The following is a 16,666-nucleotide window of genomic DNA, read 5'->3' on the forward strand; positions in this document are numbered from 1 at the left end:
GCGGTCCCCACCCCCCGCTCTTCTCTTCCACTCTCCCCCCATCCTCACACCCCTCCCCTCCCCCTCCCCTCCCCTGTGCTCCCCGCACCCCTGCTCTCCCAACACCATGTTCCTCCCCCCTGCCCACCCGGTGCTCCCCTCCCCTGCTCTCTCCTACACCCTCCCCCTCCCTCCCCCCTCCCCCGCCCCCCCCCCCAGTCCTTGCCGTGGCCCCAAGCAGGCAGTACCTGAAGTCCAGGAAGGCACAATACAGGAAGACCTGGTTGCTGCTGTTGGTGGCCTCGCTGCGCTGCCGGCGGGACTGAAACGAAAACATGGATATCTTCATGAGGCCGCTGGACAAGCCAGGCTCCTAGCACTGAGCTGAGCACTGCGCCCCAGCCCACGGGAGACCTTGGGTTGGTGCCACAAGAGGCCACCCACCCTCCAGCTCAACCCCGTCGTGGTCACAGAGGCCATGGCATCGGCCACCTCACACCCCCTCCTCTCCTTCGCCCACACCAGCCCAGAAGCCAGGGCCCCGCCCCAGGGCCTTTGTACTCGCCGCGTCCTCCCTTGAGAGTGCTCTTCCCCACCCCCCCCCCCGACGATACATGGTCTCCTGCAGGTCCGTGCCACCTGGTCACCCCAGAGGGACTTTCCTGCCCAGTCGAAACGGTACCAACCCCTGCGCTGTCCACCCCTTCCTCAGCAGATTACATATTCACTCATTTGTTTGCGTGCTGTCTTCCCCACCAGGAAGTCTGTCCTGTGCCCTGCTGGCCAGCTGGCTCTTACCACGGGCTGGTTGAATGAGGACAGAGGAATGAGCAGACCAGATCAACCCGGGGCTCTCGTTCTCCCCCAAGAGAGAAAATTCCAGCCCTGGACCTTTCCTGGATGCCAGCTGGGGCACTTGGCCGCAGCGGCTCTGCCCAAAACAGATCACGGGGGGTCCGCCCAGAACCGCCACCGGGAAGCTCCGGAAGCGGGAGCGCGGCAGGAAGCCAGGGCCGCTCTGGACTCGCGGTGCCTCACAGAGTCCCAGTCAGTACCTCTCACGTGGTCGCCCGCCACTCACCCCATCATCTCATCCACCAGCGCTGCTCACGAGACCCCGCCTGGTCGAGGGGCCGTGTGGGCCGGTGTGGGAGCCAGCGTGGGAACCAGTGTGGGAACCAGCGTGGGGACCAGCATGGGAGCCAGCGTGGGAACCAGTGTGGGAGCCAGCGTGGGAACCAGCGCGGGAGCCAGCCTGCTGCGGGAGAGGTGAGCGACAGGGCGGCTCCCTCGCCATCTCGGCTCCAGACGGGACCTAAGTTCCTCTTTCCTGGTGCCAAGATGTGCCTGCAGCAGCCCTGACGGGTGCCCTCTGGACCCACCGCAAAAACCAGAGGGTCATCTGTCATCGGCTGCATGCCAGAACCATGGCTGATGGTCCCCGAGCGCACAATACGGTTACGTGTTGCCGTTTATTACTGATACCTTGGCAAAACGGAATCTTCACTCCTTTTGTTTCCCTCTAGTACTAGCATTACCTTAACGCCTTGTTGTCTGTGCCTGGAAATTCCGTAGACCCCTCCTGCCCAGGACCGTGGCCGGTTCCTCCAACTGCTCACACCTTCACCGCCTAGAGACGCCCCCACCACCGTCCCTTTCCCAGTTCACCTTTTACACGGCATTCAACACCACCGGAAGCGTGCTTGGTTACTGCCTGTGCGTCACCTGTGTTCCTCCACGACGGTGAGGCCCCCCAGGGCAGGGATGCCTGCTGCCCCCCGGGGTCGGCACTGCCACACGGGCAGGAGTGCCCGAGGGGGTGTCCAGCCACAGCCCGGTCCACTGTGCTGGGCTGCATCGGAAACCAACAGGCCATCCTCTGTCCGAGCACCTGCCGCGTCAGGGCAGAGGGGCTGGTACCAGGGAAATGAGTTGACTGACCAAACCCTAAGAGAAAGCGGAGGGGCCAAGCCCCGCAACGGCAGAGCCAAGGGAGTCCAGGGAAGAGCTAAAAAGGCCAAACCTCCATTTATTCTTACTCTGTTTCCACATTCCACCCAAGACCCCTGACCTCGCGCCACCTGGGCCACCTGCTGGTGCCCCTTCCCACCCCCCACCCCCCCCGAGAGGGTGCTCTTCAAAGGCATCACCCAGGAGCCTGGCGTGGCCCATCCCAGGCCCCCCCCCACCGGCAGTCGGAAACAGGGGGTGGGGTTTTCACAAGACCTTGGGGTGACGCCCATTAATTTGAGAGCCACTTGTCCCCTCCCCCCGCCTCAGTGTCCCAGCCACTGTGAACATCGTGTTCAGACGTGCAAAGTCTCATCCTGCAGCCGCTTGGGGACACAGAAGGTTGTGAGCAGGGGAACTGCGACACACAAACCCACGAAGTGCAAAGTCCAATCAGGACCGGGTGGCGGCCCCACCTAGAATCGCTGTTGTGCCCTTGGCCCCGGGCAGCCCTAGGCCCGCCCTGCAGGAGCACCAGGCATCACTGTGCACGGGCAGGTGCGTGTGTGTGTTCTCGTGTGCCGCAAAGGCGGGCGGGCGCCAGCGAGGGCTGCAGACAGCCCGCGGCCAGGCGCACGCATCGGGGGGCGCTGAGGCCCGAGGGAGACGCGATGCCCTCCCCCACCGCCTGCAGCGTGGAGCCGGCTCGCTCTCACTTCTGGCCAAAGGGGCCTCTCCCAGTCCCGATGCTCTGACTCCAGATCCGAATTCGAGGGGATTTAAAAATCAGCCCCGACCGCGGCAAGCCCAGCGCGCGTGTGGTCAGAAGAGCGGAGGCGCAGACGGTGCTCCCCGGGGCCTGGGGTCCAGGTCACACCCCAAGTCGGGAAACTCCAGCCCTGGCATCCGAGGCTCCTCCCCGCGCCGTCCTGCGCCAAGAACGGCAGACCGCCTCCTCATGTCTGGAGTCTGCGACCGCTGGAACGGAGGCCCTCAGCACGTCTCCAAGAACGGAGGCCTAGAATGTTCCCAGGAGCGTGATTGGTGAACACATGGGGAGCAGCGCTGCCAGAGACAGGAAGGTGAGTCATCTGTGTCACGGCCCCATTTCCTGGAGAAATGTGGGAGGCGCCGACGCCCCGCAGCCTCGCGAGTGACGGGACCAGGAAACGGGGTGTGCTCACGGGGGCGAGGGGCAGCACCCTCATCTGCACGCCTCCTGTGCCCTGACGCTGAGGCGCTGCGGTCTGCAGAGAGCGGGCCTTCCAGCAGGAAGCTGGCCCTGCTTCAAGCCACCTGACGTCCCCAAACTCACGTAGGTGTCACATGGGCCCTAGGAGCATCTCCTGCGGGGCCTGAGACTTTCTCGGAAAACTCAACCATTTGGGGAGAAGAAAATGGGATTAATCGAGTAGCCACTGCCTACCGACCATAATCACGGTGCAGAAGGGTGTCTGCTTCCAGAAGACGCATCTCAGGCGCAGACAAATCTACGAGATAACAACCCATGAACATCCCTTGCTTGGAAATCTGTTGGCTTCGCGTCCAAGTATATAGTTTTCCTACACAGCAGGGGGAGAGACACCTGCCTGTCGCTACTCCCAGCAAATACACAGAAGGCACCACGGTCCTTAATTCTGACCCTCAGGAAAGCCACAGAAGGAGTCAAAGGTCACACTCCCAGCTCAAGGAACAGTGCACAAGGACCTCGGCGGATGGTGGGGAGCAGTCCTCTCAGCCGGCCACCCTCGTCCCCAACCCAGCTCGTCTCCCGACAAGCCAGGGTCCAGGGCTCCAGACGGCTGGGGTGTCCCATCTTTGACAAAAGCAAGAAAAACAAAGTTAATTTTGGAGGGGAGAGGTGATGAAGAAACCCCTTAATCGGCCTCAAAATCCTGGTGTTGGCCGATGTTCCTTGTCTTCGAGAATTGTAGGCAGGGGAGCACAGTGGACGCAGCCCCCCCTGGCAGACACCCACACGGACCCCGGCACCGGTAGCAGGGGCCCCATGGAGGAGACGACTGAGGAAACACCTCCAGAAACAGGTCGGAAGACAAGAGGTCGGGGTGGAGAGGCCTGCGACCCAGCGGAGCAGGGGCTCGCCGTCTGTGGACAGGGCTGTCCCTCCTGGCTCCTGGGAGAGGTAGGCGGTGGGGGGCACTGAGGACGTGCCTACGTGCTGCGCTCACATGCACAACAACGTCCCCTTCGCCCCAGGCGCGTGTGGACCACAGGCACCCTAGTTCGAGGTGACAATCAGGTCATCCGAGGTCACCCCCAAGGCCCTGACACAGGCACCCGCCCTCCTCCCCTGCCCAAATGCTGCCCAAACCTCCCTGTCCCGCGACCCTTCCAGGCCCCTTTGAGTCGGAGGTGGCGAAGTCGGGTCTGTCCTGTGGAAGGACCCGTCCCGACCGCACGACGCGGATGCCCGTGTGGTGCCGGCATGAGCTCGTTTTACCTGCAGGTGACAGCCCAGCGTCCCCACCTGCCTCTTCTGTCCACCTGCAGCTGCGTGCGGCTGGGAGGTCAGCACCACAGCCACTGGGGAATGGGGTCAGAGATGCCCACTGAGCCCTGGGGACCAGGGGCCACAGGCACGTGGGGCTCGCACAACCCCGGAACACAAGTTTCTCGGTCTTTCCACTGCCCCCTGGGACTCTGGGACCCTCCAGGGGGGTCTGAATTCTCAAGCGCGATCCTCCGTGGCTTCCCACACCCTGTCCCGTTAACCCCCCGACTCCGGAGGAACAGCCTGAGGACCCGGGACCGTCGGGTTCCAGCTCACGGTCCGCCCGTCGGCCGGCTCGGCAGCGGAGGGAAACAGGCACAGGAATTGCTGGGATGTTCGGGGCCAAAACAGAGGAAAAATCTGGGAAGTCACACGGGGTCTGCAATTAGAACAGTCCCCTCAAAACAGCCCAACGTGTTTTCAAGTCACCCCCGCGCCCAGGTGACACCTAGTCCTGAGGTTCTCAGCGGAAAAGGCGCCAACACGGCCTGCCGGCGGAGCAAACCAGAGGAGCCGAGAGGAGGCAGGAGCGAGGAGGGAGGGCGGCTGTGAGTCCATTTTTGTCGGCAGTGGGCTTTGGGGGCGTTTCCGGAAGCCTCCACCCGTTTCACATGCATGAGCTGCAAAGATGCTTGTCTTTATAAAGGAAGATCTCGTGTTGAGCCACAAGTTTAGGGCCGTTGGGCCCAGTCGCCACGTGTGCTTACTGCTGTTTCACGAGTCTGAAGCTGCCACGCACACTTGCTTCCGGTCTGCTTCAAACAGAATCGAGACACCTTCCCGGCCCGGGCTTCAGGGTTCAACTTGCCCCCGCCCTCTGGCTAACCACAGACACAGAGATGTCAGGGGTCCCAGAACGCTCAGGCAGGGCGGCCCCAGGCCCCCCCTGGCTCCAGCCCTCACGGCCCTCTCCCTTCTAGTCCAAGAGAGGAGGGTGGAAAACACGCTGGGATTCATCTGAATTAAGACAAATTCACACAAGTTGCAAAAATCTCTTTTCTGTGCGGGATCGTCAGTTTTCCTCAATTTTCTTGCATCATTTCCTCCCATTAGAAAATAGGCTCCTTATTAACATCAGGTGCCATTGACTCCCGTGGCAGCGCTTCTAAAAATACGTTCTGCACATGCTCAGGAGCATGAAATAAATAACATGACTGCCCAAACACACGGGGTTAATTGTAGAAAGAAAATGAGTTATAAAAACATGTCCTGGGGCGCCTGGGTGGCTCAGTGGGTTAAATGTCTGACTTCGGCTCAGGTCACGATCTCACAGTTCATGAGTGCAAGCCCCACGTCGGGCTCTGTGCTGACCGCTCGGAGCCTGGCGCCTGCTTCGGGTTCTGTGTCTCCCTCTCTGTCTGTCCCTCCCCCACTCATACTCTGTCTTTCTCTCTCTCAAAAATAAACAAACATTAAAAAAACTGAATATTAAAAAATCAGTAAATTGGACTTCCTAAAAATTAACAACCTCAGCTCTGTGAAATAGCCCTTGAAGAGGACAGCAACACAAGCTAGCAGGAAACGTTCACGAACCACACGTGTGACGCAGGCGTGCGGTCTAGAACATGTAAGGAACTCTCACAACTCAGCTACACAAACTCCGCAGAATCCAGTTAGAAAGCGAACGCGGGGCACAAGGAGACGCTGCACTGACGAGCACGTACGGGCAGCAGGCCCCAGAGGAGACGTCAGCAACGCTACCGCCAGGCAATGAAGACCCACCATGAGGGCAACGGAGAGAGAAGGTGGTGACCGTGTCAGATGCTGACGAGGGCGCGGACGCTGAGCTGCTCACACCTAGCAGCTGGGAGCGTGGAAGGGGACGGCCGCTCCGGGACATTGTCCGGAAGTGTTGAAAAATATGAAGAATGCTTCCCCTGTGACCCCACAAAACGCCTGGGCATTTATCCCACAGAAATACAAGCCGTTTCCTCAGAAAAGCCTGTGCACGACTGTTTACAGTGGCCTTCCTCTGAGAGCCAGCCCCTGGGAACAACCAGAACATTCTGTACGGGGTGAGCGCCGGGCGCACTGGGGCCCGCCACGCTGCGCGACCACCCGCCTCGAGAAGGCGCGAGCCCGAAGCAGCAGTGACCAGGACAGGCCTCCCGTTCGGCTAAGAGAGAGAAGCCACCAAGCTCAAAAGGTGCCCCACGGTGCAATTCTCATCATTCCTCTCTCAGAAGGACGGGATTATAAAGACGAAGGACAGACCCCCGGCTGCCAGGAGTTGGGGCGGGGATAAAACAGGTGGGCATCTTGGTGACCGCGGGGGTTCCGGGAGCCCACACCTGACTTAAAACAACCGTCTACACCCACAGCGCGTGCCGACGTCCACCCCGGCTCCGCAGCTGCACAATCGGTTCCGTCGTCCGTAACCACGGCGGAGACCAGGCGCGGGCTCCACTGACCTCTTTCTTCTACCTCTGCAACTTCCTGTGAATCTGTCCTCATCCCAAAATAAAAGGTTTTAAAAGGGTTCCACCGCATCACTTTGCCAGCCGGAGGAAACACAGGCTTGCGGGAGGTGAAGGTACCGACCCACTAAGCAGGGCTTCCTGTATTTAGGCCCCGTGTTGATGAGCCGCATTCTGCACGGGAACGTGGGGTTCCTCGGTCGGCCAGCGAAGGGGACCGCGGGTCACCGAGTGTTGTTCTCATCATCGTGGACAATGCTGCTCTCGTTGGGGATCACCCTCCCCGGCCTCCCCAGCACCTCGAGTCTCCACTATCTGTCACCAACGGAGAGTCCCACACAGACAATCCAGCACGCCCAGATACACAACAGACCCAGGACCCCGCTCCTTCGTGGGGCTTCCTCCCGCCTCCTGGGGCCCCGGTGGCTCGGTGAACACCCACGTTTGCATCCCGAGGGGTACGCTGTGTTCTCACTGTGAAGCACAGTGTCTCCTGTGTGGTCTGGGTCAAAACAAGGGAAGCGATTATCCATCATCCGGGGAGGGTCCGGCCACAGCCCCCCGCCCCCGGTGTCAGATTCCACCCTCCACCCACATCAAAGCGGTCAGCTTTTGCTTCTAGACCTCTTTCTGTGTTATTTTTCTTCCCAGACGCCTCTTGCTCATGGAATATTTGGGTTATAAGTTATTTCTCCCTAGACACCTGGTTTGAATTTTTCAAAAATGTTCCGCAAACTTAATTTTACCGTCATCCGTGCTGTGATGGAAGAAAAGAAAGACTCAGAACTTAAAACACGGCTTCAGTAACGATCTGCTGGTCGCTCCCATACGGGTCTCCGCCTTTCCCTCCTGCCCCTGAATTGTGCGGCCAGCAGACCCAGGACTCCCATGTGGCTGGCCCAAGTTCCGTGAACACGTTCTTTGTAAGTGTAGAAAGACCGTGGTCCCTAAATTCATCATCCTCACTGGTTCTTCTTTCCAATGGCACATGTCTGGGTTTTTTTTCTACAGCAAGAAAATCTTCCTGGATTACAAACTATAGTTTGCCCTCTAACGTATGTGTGAAAATAAGGGCTGAGAATCGAAACAGTAAATGCCGTTTCCGTGTCTATCAGCTGTCCTCAACTGGGGGGGAAAATGTATTGTTTTCATAACACAAGCTACGAAGCAGAAATCTCAATATAAACCTTTAGCTGCGGGATTTGCAGATTATCAGGAAACTGCAATTATAGGTATGCCCCGAGGGGCCACACCAAGGAGAGTAATATTTTTATTTCTGTGTAGATAATGGTGTGGGCTGGAAAGGTTATATAATTCTGATCTATTTTACAGCCTGGTTCTGTGGCTGCTAATAATAACAAATCGTGTTTTCGATCTTGAACTCATCCATAAACCACATTAAAAGTGATGCTATTTTCCCTGAAAGGTGAGCAATTTAACTTAGAGAAGAAGGGAAGAATGTCGAACTCACAATGTGCGTTCCAGAACCGTGGAGACCAGAGACGCTAGATTTTCCCGTTTGCCGCTCTATTTTACAAGTTCATAAGTAAAACAGTTTAATCCAAATTTTCCTGGACGTTCAACACGCATGAAAAAAACTCCTTTTCTAACAGAGGAATTACAGTCTTTCCCTTAAATTATCTTCCCACTCATTAAAAGACAATTTTCCACAAAGGTGAAATCATGACTCTCAGAGAGATCAAAATGAACACGTATTAAAGACATCGTCTAAGTCGCTGATGAAGGAGGCATGAACTGTGTTACTACCACCTCCAAGGAAGAGTCAAAGAATCATGCACATAGGAGGCCACCAGGAATGTCGGAACAAATTTGCTTAATGGATACAAAACTGTCAAAACTGACGGATGTCCACAGGGAAATAATCATCCGGCTGACCGTCCATCCTGGAAGACAAGGTTTCAGTGGCCAAACTGACCTGAACACGAACAGTGACGCAAGCAGGTACAAGGAAGCAGGAGGTCTCCTGACCGAGGCAGACAGGGAATGGTTGGTTCGTCCAAAAGCCAAAGGTCCTGGGGTATGAACGCGGCAGTAACTTCTGAAATGAAAGCCTGTCATTCTCGGGGCACCGAAAGCATGTCAGAGCCTTTCCAAACCACTGTGCCTGCTTCTAGGGAAAAGCTCTTATTTAAAGACACGCTTTCCCACTGGGGCAGAGCACACTGGCAGAATTAAGCAGCCTCGAACAACGAAGGGTGTCGCGACAAAATGAATAAAACCTTTATAACACGCGGGGGCATAAATACCGAGAAGAGGAAGAGGCAGCCGTGGCCCAGGGCAGTGAAGGGCGGAGGGGCGCACGGCCCGTGACACCCCGCCCCACCCTGGGGCAGGCGCGACCCGGTGAGAGGTCCTCCGAGGAGGCAGTGACACCACGGCCCAGAGAGAGGCCTGGAAAACCAGCGCAGAGGCCCGGGGCCCAGGTCCGAGGGACCAGCCCGCCCAGCTGCGTGTGGACCCGGGGACCGCTGGCCCTGAGCGCGGCACAGCGGGGCTGGGAGAGCCCCCGTGCGTCAGGAGCCGTGAACAAGGGCCACGCTCCATCCCGTGGGCGCAGCTGGGCCACAGGCAGGTCCGGCCGCTGAGGCTCACGCTGAGGCTGGTGGGGCCCCTGGCGGCTTCAGAGTCCCTGTGGCCCCTGCCCCGCTCGCGGTGGCCAGCACCACCGTGTTCTCCAGTGCAGCCCACAGAGCCGCCGAGGAAGCGCGTGTCCTAGCGCCCTGTCGCTCCGGCGGCTGGGGACCGCTCGCGCTTGGCTCAGTGTGACCTTGGCTCCTGGCTCTCTCCCCTTCTTTCCGCAGACGCTCCTCACCATGAGGTCCTAGCTAGTCAGTGTTTTTCTCCCCCGACCACTCCTTGAAAAGAGAAGCCCGATCCCGCCGCGGGAGGGAACCAGGCTGGGCGACACGGCCGCCTCCTCGCCATCCTCACCCGAAGCCCTGGCAGCCACCCCCTGACTCCGGGGGGAGGCAGTGCCGGTGACGGTGGCGGCCAAGGGCAATGATTCTGCCCTCAGGACACAGCGCTCCAGCTCTCACCGGACGGTGTGCCGGCTGCAGAAGAGCTCGCCTCGGGGCCGATCTCGAGACACGAGAAGACACAGAGACAGGAATGTGGCGTGACCCATGGCTGCTCCGTGGCCCCTGACCTCTCGGGGCAGGTGGCAGGAGCTCGGGGAACTTGGCCCAGAACCGGACCCTGCCCTGGACCAGACCCTGCCCAGGAATGGACCCTCAGGCTGCTATGGCCCCACTGGCCTCCTCCTCCATCAGACCCCTGAGCCAGTGGCCGTGGCATGCACTCGATGCCATCAGACCCGGAGAGCAAGCTTCTGGCCTGGGGCTCTGGTGACCCTGTGGGCAAAGCGTTTCCAGCTGGTGGTGTGGGCAGCAACCCCTCAGCTCTGCTCCTGAGGGCCCTTCTCTCCTGACAGCGTGTCCTTCCTGATCTGATCAAGGGGTCTGTCGTATAGACAGACCCAGATGAGTCTGGAAGCCTCTGCTCAGAGCTCCTGGGGCCACAAAAGCTGTGATTTCTGTCGCTGGAGGAGGAAACATCCACACAAACCGCGTATGTTAAGGAGGGGAAGACAGAAGAGGTGGGACCACCCTCCGGCTGGGGCTTGAGCCCCTCCCCACCGGGCTTCAATCCAGGGTCCAGCCCCGGACAGGAGAGCACCCTCTCTGCCTTTGAATGGGCACCTGCAGGTCAGGAAAGGCTGAAGAGATGTCTGCCACTGTCAGAAATATCGAACACTCCAGAAAATTACGTCATGACTGGAATTCCTAATTGTTTACGGAGAGGACTCTCGATGGAAATTTACCACGTAAACACAAACACCCCAGTTCTGTTTCAAATAAACAGCAGAAAACGCAAGGCAGCATGCGGTGGTACGGCCGGTTGCCAGTATCCACCATCAGAGGAACACGGAGTTCTTGTTTCCTGGGGTGGATCCGTGTAACCCTCCACCTCAGGCAGGTGAGAGGGCCCAGGAGGACGGGCCGCCTCCGTCCCTCCCGCTGAACCCCGGGGGTGAACGTGGAAACAGGCGCGGTTCGCGACTCTGGAAATTTGGGCCGGAAGCCGCCGGTCACGTTTCAGCGTGAGCAGCGCCGGGACACCTGGCCACCCGACGAAAGCACTTCCCAGCCACACAGGCCGCCAGCGTGTCCCGCCTGACCGCCACATTGGCGGTGCTGTTGATTCTCATTCAAGGATGGGACGCAGCTGTGTCGTGGGCCACCGGCGGGCAGATGACGCCCAGCTGGGACACGCGGAGTCCCCGGCCTCCTGCACAAACGCCTGGAACCGCGTCATGTAACACACGCTCCAAACGCTTGCAAAAGAAGCCTTTTTGCCCGGTTTCATAAGGACCAGACCACAGAGACAAGTCCGAAGATGACTTCCTGACCACCCAGGGTGACAGCTGCAAGCCCCAAGCAACCACCCCGCTTCTCCAGGCTTCAGGGGGTCAATTCCGACGGGCTCCCGCTGTCCCTCCCACTGCCCCACTACCCCCTCCGGTCCGGTGGGCTCTCCGTCTCGCCACCAGCCCCCAGGAGACGCAAGGCCAGTCCCACCCAGCGAAACGTGTCCCCCAGAGCAGGCACCAGGCTCGCCCTCTCCTTCCCTACAGACCACACAGGTGCCCCCGTATTCCAGCCCCCACGCAGCACACATGTAGTGGCTCACGAGGACGTCGTGTGGCTCAGCTAGTCCCAGGGCCAGCATTCTCCAGGAGACAGCTCCTCTGAGCACCTCCGGTGCAGGAGGCCACTTCGGGTGGTACTCAGGCCACACTCTGCCTGCACGCTGGAAGATGCCGGGGCGACCGTCCCACGCCCAGAATCTCTGCCCACAGCTACTTAGAAAAGTGGGCGTGCAGGTTGAAAAGAAGTTCATCGCTGTCACGCAGAGGAAGCGCGTGGGGTACAGACGAGGGAGGAACCAGATGGGCGAGGCCCAGGGCAGTCGGGGCCGTGCCTGGTGGCACCGCGCCCGCAAGCCTCTCCCTGCCGAGCGCCAGCTGCCACGCCCGGCACCTGCCCCACACCGTCAGCCGCCGGCCCTCACGTGGGCCTGCCAGCAGCAGGGCGGCCCGCTGCACACAGGAGGAGGCCGAGACCAGAGACCCCAAGGGCCCAGCCCGGGGCCACACAGCAAACACAAGGTGGAGGGGGCTGGTTCGAGGTGGCGTCTGCTTCTCTGTGCTCCCACTCTTTGTTTCCTCCTGCGTCCACCCCGGGGCCCCCTCCCTCTGCTTCGCTGCTTTTCCGCGCGTGGGAAAGCCGTGGCCTGGCCTGACCTCAGCGAGGACCTGGGGTCTGACAAGGCAGCCGGCATCCCCCGCATCTCTGAGCGCCGGGAAGTGCTCAGGAGGAGAAGCCTGGCCCTCCGGCGGCCTGGGGAGCACAGACAGCAGGCCTGGCTGCCCCGCGCCGGCGGGACGGGCCCAGGGCGCACTCCCGGCCCCGAGTGCGGGTTTGTCCCACAGTGCACAGGAGGGCCACGCCAACATCTAAAAAAGATCCCGTCCTGCCCAGAAATGAGGAATGGTTTCTCAGAGAACAAAAGCCTTTTATGTGAACTATAAAAAGTTACTGGATCAACAACCTATTATCATCGTGGAATAAATTGCCGATCTGAGCGTCAGCTGGGACGGCGCCCGGTTCAGCCCTCCACCCTGCAAATCCAAGGAGCGCAGGTCACAGAAACTCCCTCTCGGGCCATGCGCCAAGGGCCCCCACCTGGTCCCAGCTCCTCCCGGAGGCTGAGGGTGCAAACCAGGAAGGGCGGACACACCCCTCGGCACATCTGGGCCCCAGCACAGCTGCAGCCGCTGAGCACGCAGGAAGGCGCACTGCGGCTCCCCGCCGAGCCCCGGGGACGGTCCGGGTTCCCATGCTCGAGACGCCAGCGCGGCCAGCCCGCTGCAGGCTGGGCTGAAAGGCAACGCTCTCCCCGGGAAGGGGAACTCAGAGATGACCCAGGCCCCCAACCACACACCGTCCACACCCCATTCATGCTCCAGAAAGGCTGCAGGCCTGGATGTCTCCTGCCCCTGCTGCCCCCCTTCGGCCTAGCCCTATGTGCCCAGGTGGGAGCAGGACAGAGGTCCGTGACAGGTGGACACCTGTTCTCCGTTGTCCAGAGTGGAAGGGTCTGCCCGGTGGGACGTCAGTGGAGACACCTCGTAGAGGCCCCAGGAGCCTTCTCCAGGGGAGCTGACGGAGGCCCTGCAGCCCCAACCCCGATGAGTGCCACGAGGCGACAAGTACAGAGCCATCCTGGGCTTGGAGGAGGGGGCCAGGTTCTGGAAGAGGCTCGGTCCCTGGGGCCCCACCCTGGAAGCCTAGGGGGGTAGTCACGTCCCAAGGAAAGCAGCCGCTGCCGAGACCACTGTTCCCGGTCGATAGGGACACTGGTTTACACGACATCAAACCTGCCCCCACTGATCCCTGGCCTTCCACAAAGCACCAAGGGAGCCATTTATGGCCTCATACCGTGCCCCAGGGTGTGCAGACCAGATGGGAAGGCCCCTCCTGCTGTCACCGACTGACTTCTGACCGGAGGGGCTGCAGCTACAGACCAATGCCCGGCCCTGACCCGGCAGGACGAAGCTGTTTGCGATCGCGGGGTCCTGAATGGCTCCCTCTGGGCACCTCCCAAGGCCTGAGCCTGAACCTCATCCCCCCAGGGCCCAGCACCCCTGATCTGTGCTCTGTGAAGGCCCTGCTCCCCAGCGATGCAAGGGCATTCCGGAGAAACGGTCGCACCACTGACATCTGTCACCCCCAGGGGCGGCCAGCTGGGATGATGGCCCCTTCCAGGTAGCCCAGGGCACAGTCACCTCTCCTCTCCAACCATCCTGCCTTCCGGCAGGACTGGCACTACCAGAAACTCGGGTTTCTGGAGAGAAACCAGAAAGTCAGATATTCAGGTCAAAGTCTCCTGACTGAATATTGGCAACTGCTTCCAAACCGTCTGAAACACACTCCGAGTCATCTTCGGGCTGGACGTGGCACAAAGGGCCACCGCTTTGCAAGCTCAGCTCCAGAGGGAAGGAGACATCACAGCTTCACGGTGCTGTTCCCTGTGCTTGGTCCCTCCCGCTGCCCCTGGGGCTGGGATGCTCACCGCCATCACGAGCCCCTATCACAGACAAGTCTCAGAGGGCGGGCGCCTCACCCCAGATCACAGAGTCTGTCCAGGGCTACACCTGGGGCTCTTCCAGAGCTGCCCGCCTCCAAAACCCTGCTGGTTCGCACACTGTTTCCCATGGGCCAGCTGCCCACCCCGGGCACTGCAAAATGTTGGGTCCACACAACTGAGACAAACGTGAGCATCTTCTATTTAATGGTGACGCGTTTGTTCTCACGTATACTTGAAAACTCAGGGTCTAAGGACACGAGTGCTTACACTTGACCCTTATCAAGGAGTGGTATCAGTTCAGGAGGAGGAGGAGCAAGGAGGAGGGGGAGAGAAAAGGGGAGCCGGTGGTGACACTGCCCTCCTCCTTACTGGCTGTCCCATCAGCCACCACCTGCGGATCCCCCTCAGATGAGTCCCCCTACCCTGGGAAGCCAGCGGAGCCACAACAGAGCCTCCCCTGGAGTCAGAGTCACATCACGGGTGTCAAACTTGGGTTCCCGCAGGTCCAGAAGGCGATCTGAACACCCCAGGGCCTCAGAGCCCAGTGGATGGCAGCTCAGATGTGAAGTCCAGAGCCCTTCTCAGATCCCCTGTCATCCCAGGGGGGAAACAGAGAGAAGTCCTAGTTTTTAGGTGGAATCTCCCAATTTTAAAACGTTTGCAACGAATTCATGATTCGGAAGCAGGCAAACCTCTTTGGGCCCCAGGGGAAAGGCAGCCTTCTCCAAACAAATGTTCTCTCCAGGGCCCAGCTGCCCCCGTTGGATGGGTGGGCCGGCTTGTGCATCCCTGTTCTCAGTAGGAGCATACTCGGCCGGCACAAAGCAGGAGCCCACCAGGGCTGGACGTCCTGAGCCACCCCTGCGCTGGAACGTCTGCTGGGGACGAGGACGATGGTTTCCCTGTTTGGGATTCTCTCTGCCCCGACACGGTGAGTGCGGCCTCTGGACAGCTTTCATCACAGTCCTTCCCGCTGACGACTACCTGAGACGTGGCCTGTTTTCATGGAGACGCTCGGCTCGGGCCGAGCTGGACCTTCTCCCCACTTCCCCACCCTGGAGAGACAAGCGGATGCCATTTGCACTGTGGGTCCCGCGGGACGGGGTTGGGGGGATGGTGAGAGGTGGGACCACAGAGGCGCTGGGGGGTGGGGGCGGTGAGAGGTGGGACCACGGAGGCGCTGGGGGGTGGGGGGGGGGACACAGCGATGCTGTGGCACGAGGCAGCAGGGCCAGAGGATGAGCTGGAAAGGAGCAAAGGCAGCACGAACCTTAGCCATTTTCTCGAAGGGAACGCCGTGACCCAGGCCAGCCCAGCTGCCCGAGGCACAGCATACCAACCGCACGCGGCGCTGCAGGCAGGGACGAGGCCCTGCCCTGCGCTCATCCCCGGGTGCGGACGGAGCAGCGCGGGGACCGAGCGCGTCTCCTGCGTCCCCGGCGCCACCTGCAGTGCCTCATGGGAGGACGGCAGCAGTTAGGACGCCATACAAGACGCCAGGGGCCCGGGGGCTGCACCGGTCCCTGAACCACACAATCACCGGCTTCACTTGAGGCAACAGACCCCCCGTGTTCAGCGAACTCCAGCTCGTCTAAGGGACGGGTTCTGTTCCTTCGCAGCCTCACGGCGACACGCCACAGGTGTCGCGCGACAAACTGTCCAGCAGCCACCTGTGGCCACACCAGCCAGGGGAGACGCGTCCCACAGAAGCAAGCAAGCTACTTGTTCCTTGTGACGTAGAAGGACACCTTGCGCCCCAGCCCCGATGCACAGCTGGACAGTGTCCACATCAGCACGGCCTCAGCGGCCGAGGGACGACGAGCAGCAAGCATCCGTCTGTCTCCACATCTGGTCAAATCAGCCAGAGCGAGGGGGGCTGGAGGCAGCGGCTCCCAGGAGGGACGGTGCCACCCCGCAGTGGTGGCTGTGCACGCCGAGGCGTCCGAGCATCTTCTCCAGGGATCTGGATGCCGTGGAGCTGGAAGGGGCTTCTGCTGATGTGCAGCATCCGAATCCCCCAGAGATACCCAGCACCCGAGGATGCTCTTTACACGGCAGGAGGGACTTTGCAGATGGACTTAAGCTAAAGATCTCGAGATGGGAAGGTTATCCTGGAGGCTCCAGCGGGGCCCCTTCAAGAGGAAGGCAGGAGGGTCCCGTCAGAGAGGCAGGCATGCCTACGGAAGTCGGGTCAGGAAGAGACGCTTAGCAGTGCCTCTAGAAGCAGCAAAGGGCAAGAAACAGATCGTCCTCGGGAGCCTCCAGAAGGAGCGCAGACCTGCTGACACTGGGTTAGCCCCATGAGACCGAGCTCGGGAGTCTGACCTCCCGATCGCAGGACAGTAAGGCCGTGTTGTTTCAAACCTTGCCTGGTGGTAATTTGTTGCGGCAGCAACAGGAAACGAGCACACCCCTCTTCTGGAGAAGCAGTGGACACACCTGACGAAAGACACGTTTGGACTGGCACGTGGCCAAAACAGTCGAAATAGCAAACGAGGCTAGTAGATGATGTCACAGGCAGACAGGACTTGGAAGTCAGTAAGGACACAAATGGTATAAAAAATACAACCGCAGGGCGCCTGGGGGGCTCCGTCGGTTGAGCGTCCGACTTCGGCTCAGGTCATGATCTCACGGT

General features: G+C 60.1%; 1 protein-coding gene across 4 annotated transcripts in view; it reads right to left on the bottom strand.

Annotated features, from left to right (window-relative positions):
- Positions 1 to 16,666, bottom strand: part of ADGRD1 (adhesion G protein-coupled receptor D1) — a 123,074-nt gene that overhangs the window by 43,610 nt on the left and 62,798 nt on the right. For all 4 annotated transcript variants that reach the window (XM_019814407.3, XM_011287690.4, XM_045042112.1 and 1 more), the window contains one exon: positions 228 to 301. In XM_019814407.3, the coding sequence (XP_019669966.2) occupies positions 228 to 301 (74 nt within the window). The remainder of the gene's footprint in view (positions 1 to 227; positions 302 to 16,666) is intronic.

Source organism: Felis catus, chromosome D3 (assembly GCF_018350175.1).
Source record: "Felis catus isolate Fca126 chromosome D3, F.catus_Fca126_mat1.0, whole genome shotgun sequence".
Classification (NCBI taxonomy): Eukaryota; Metazoa; Chordata; class Mammalia; order Carnivora; family Felidae; genus Felis; species Felis catus.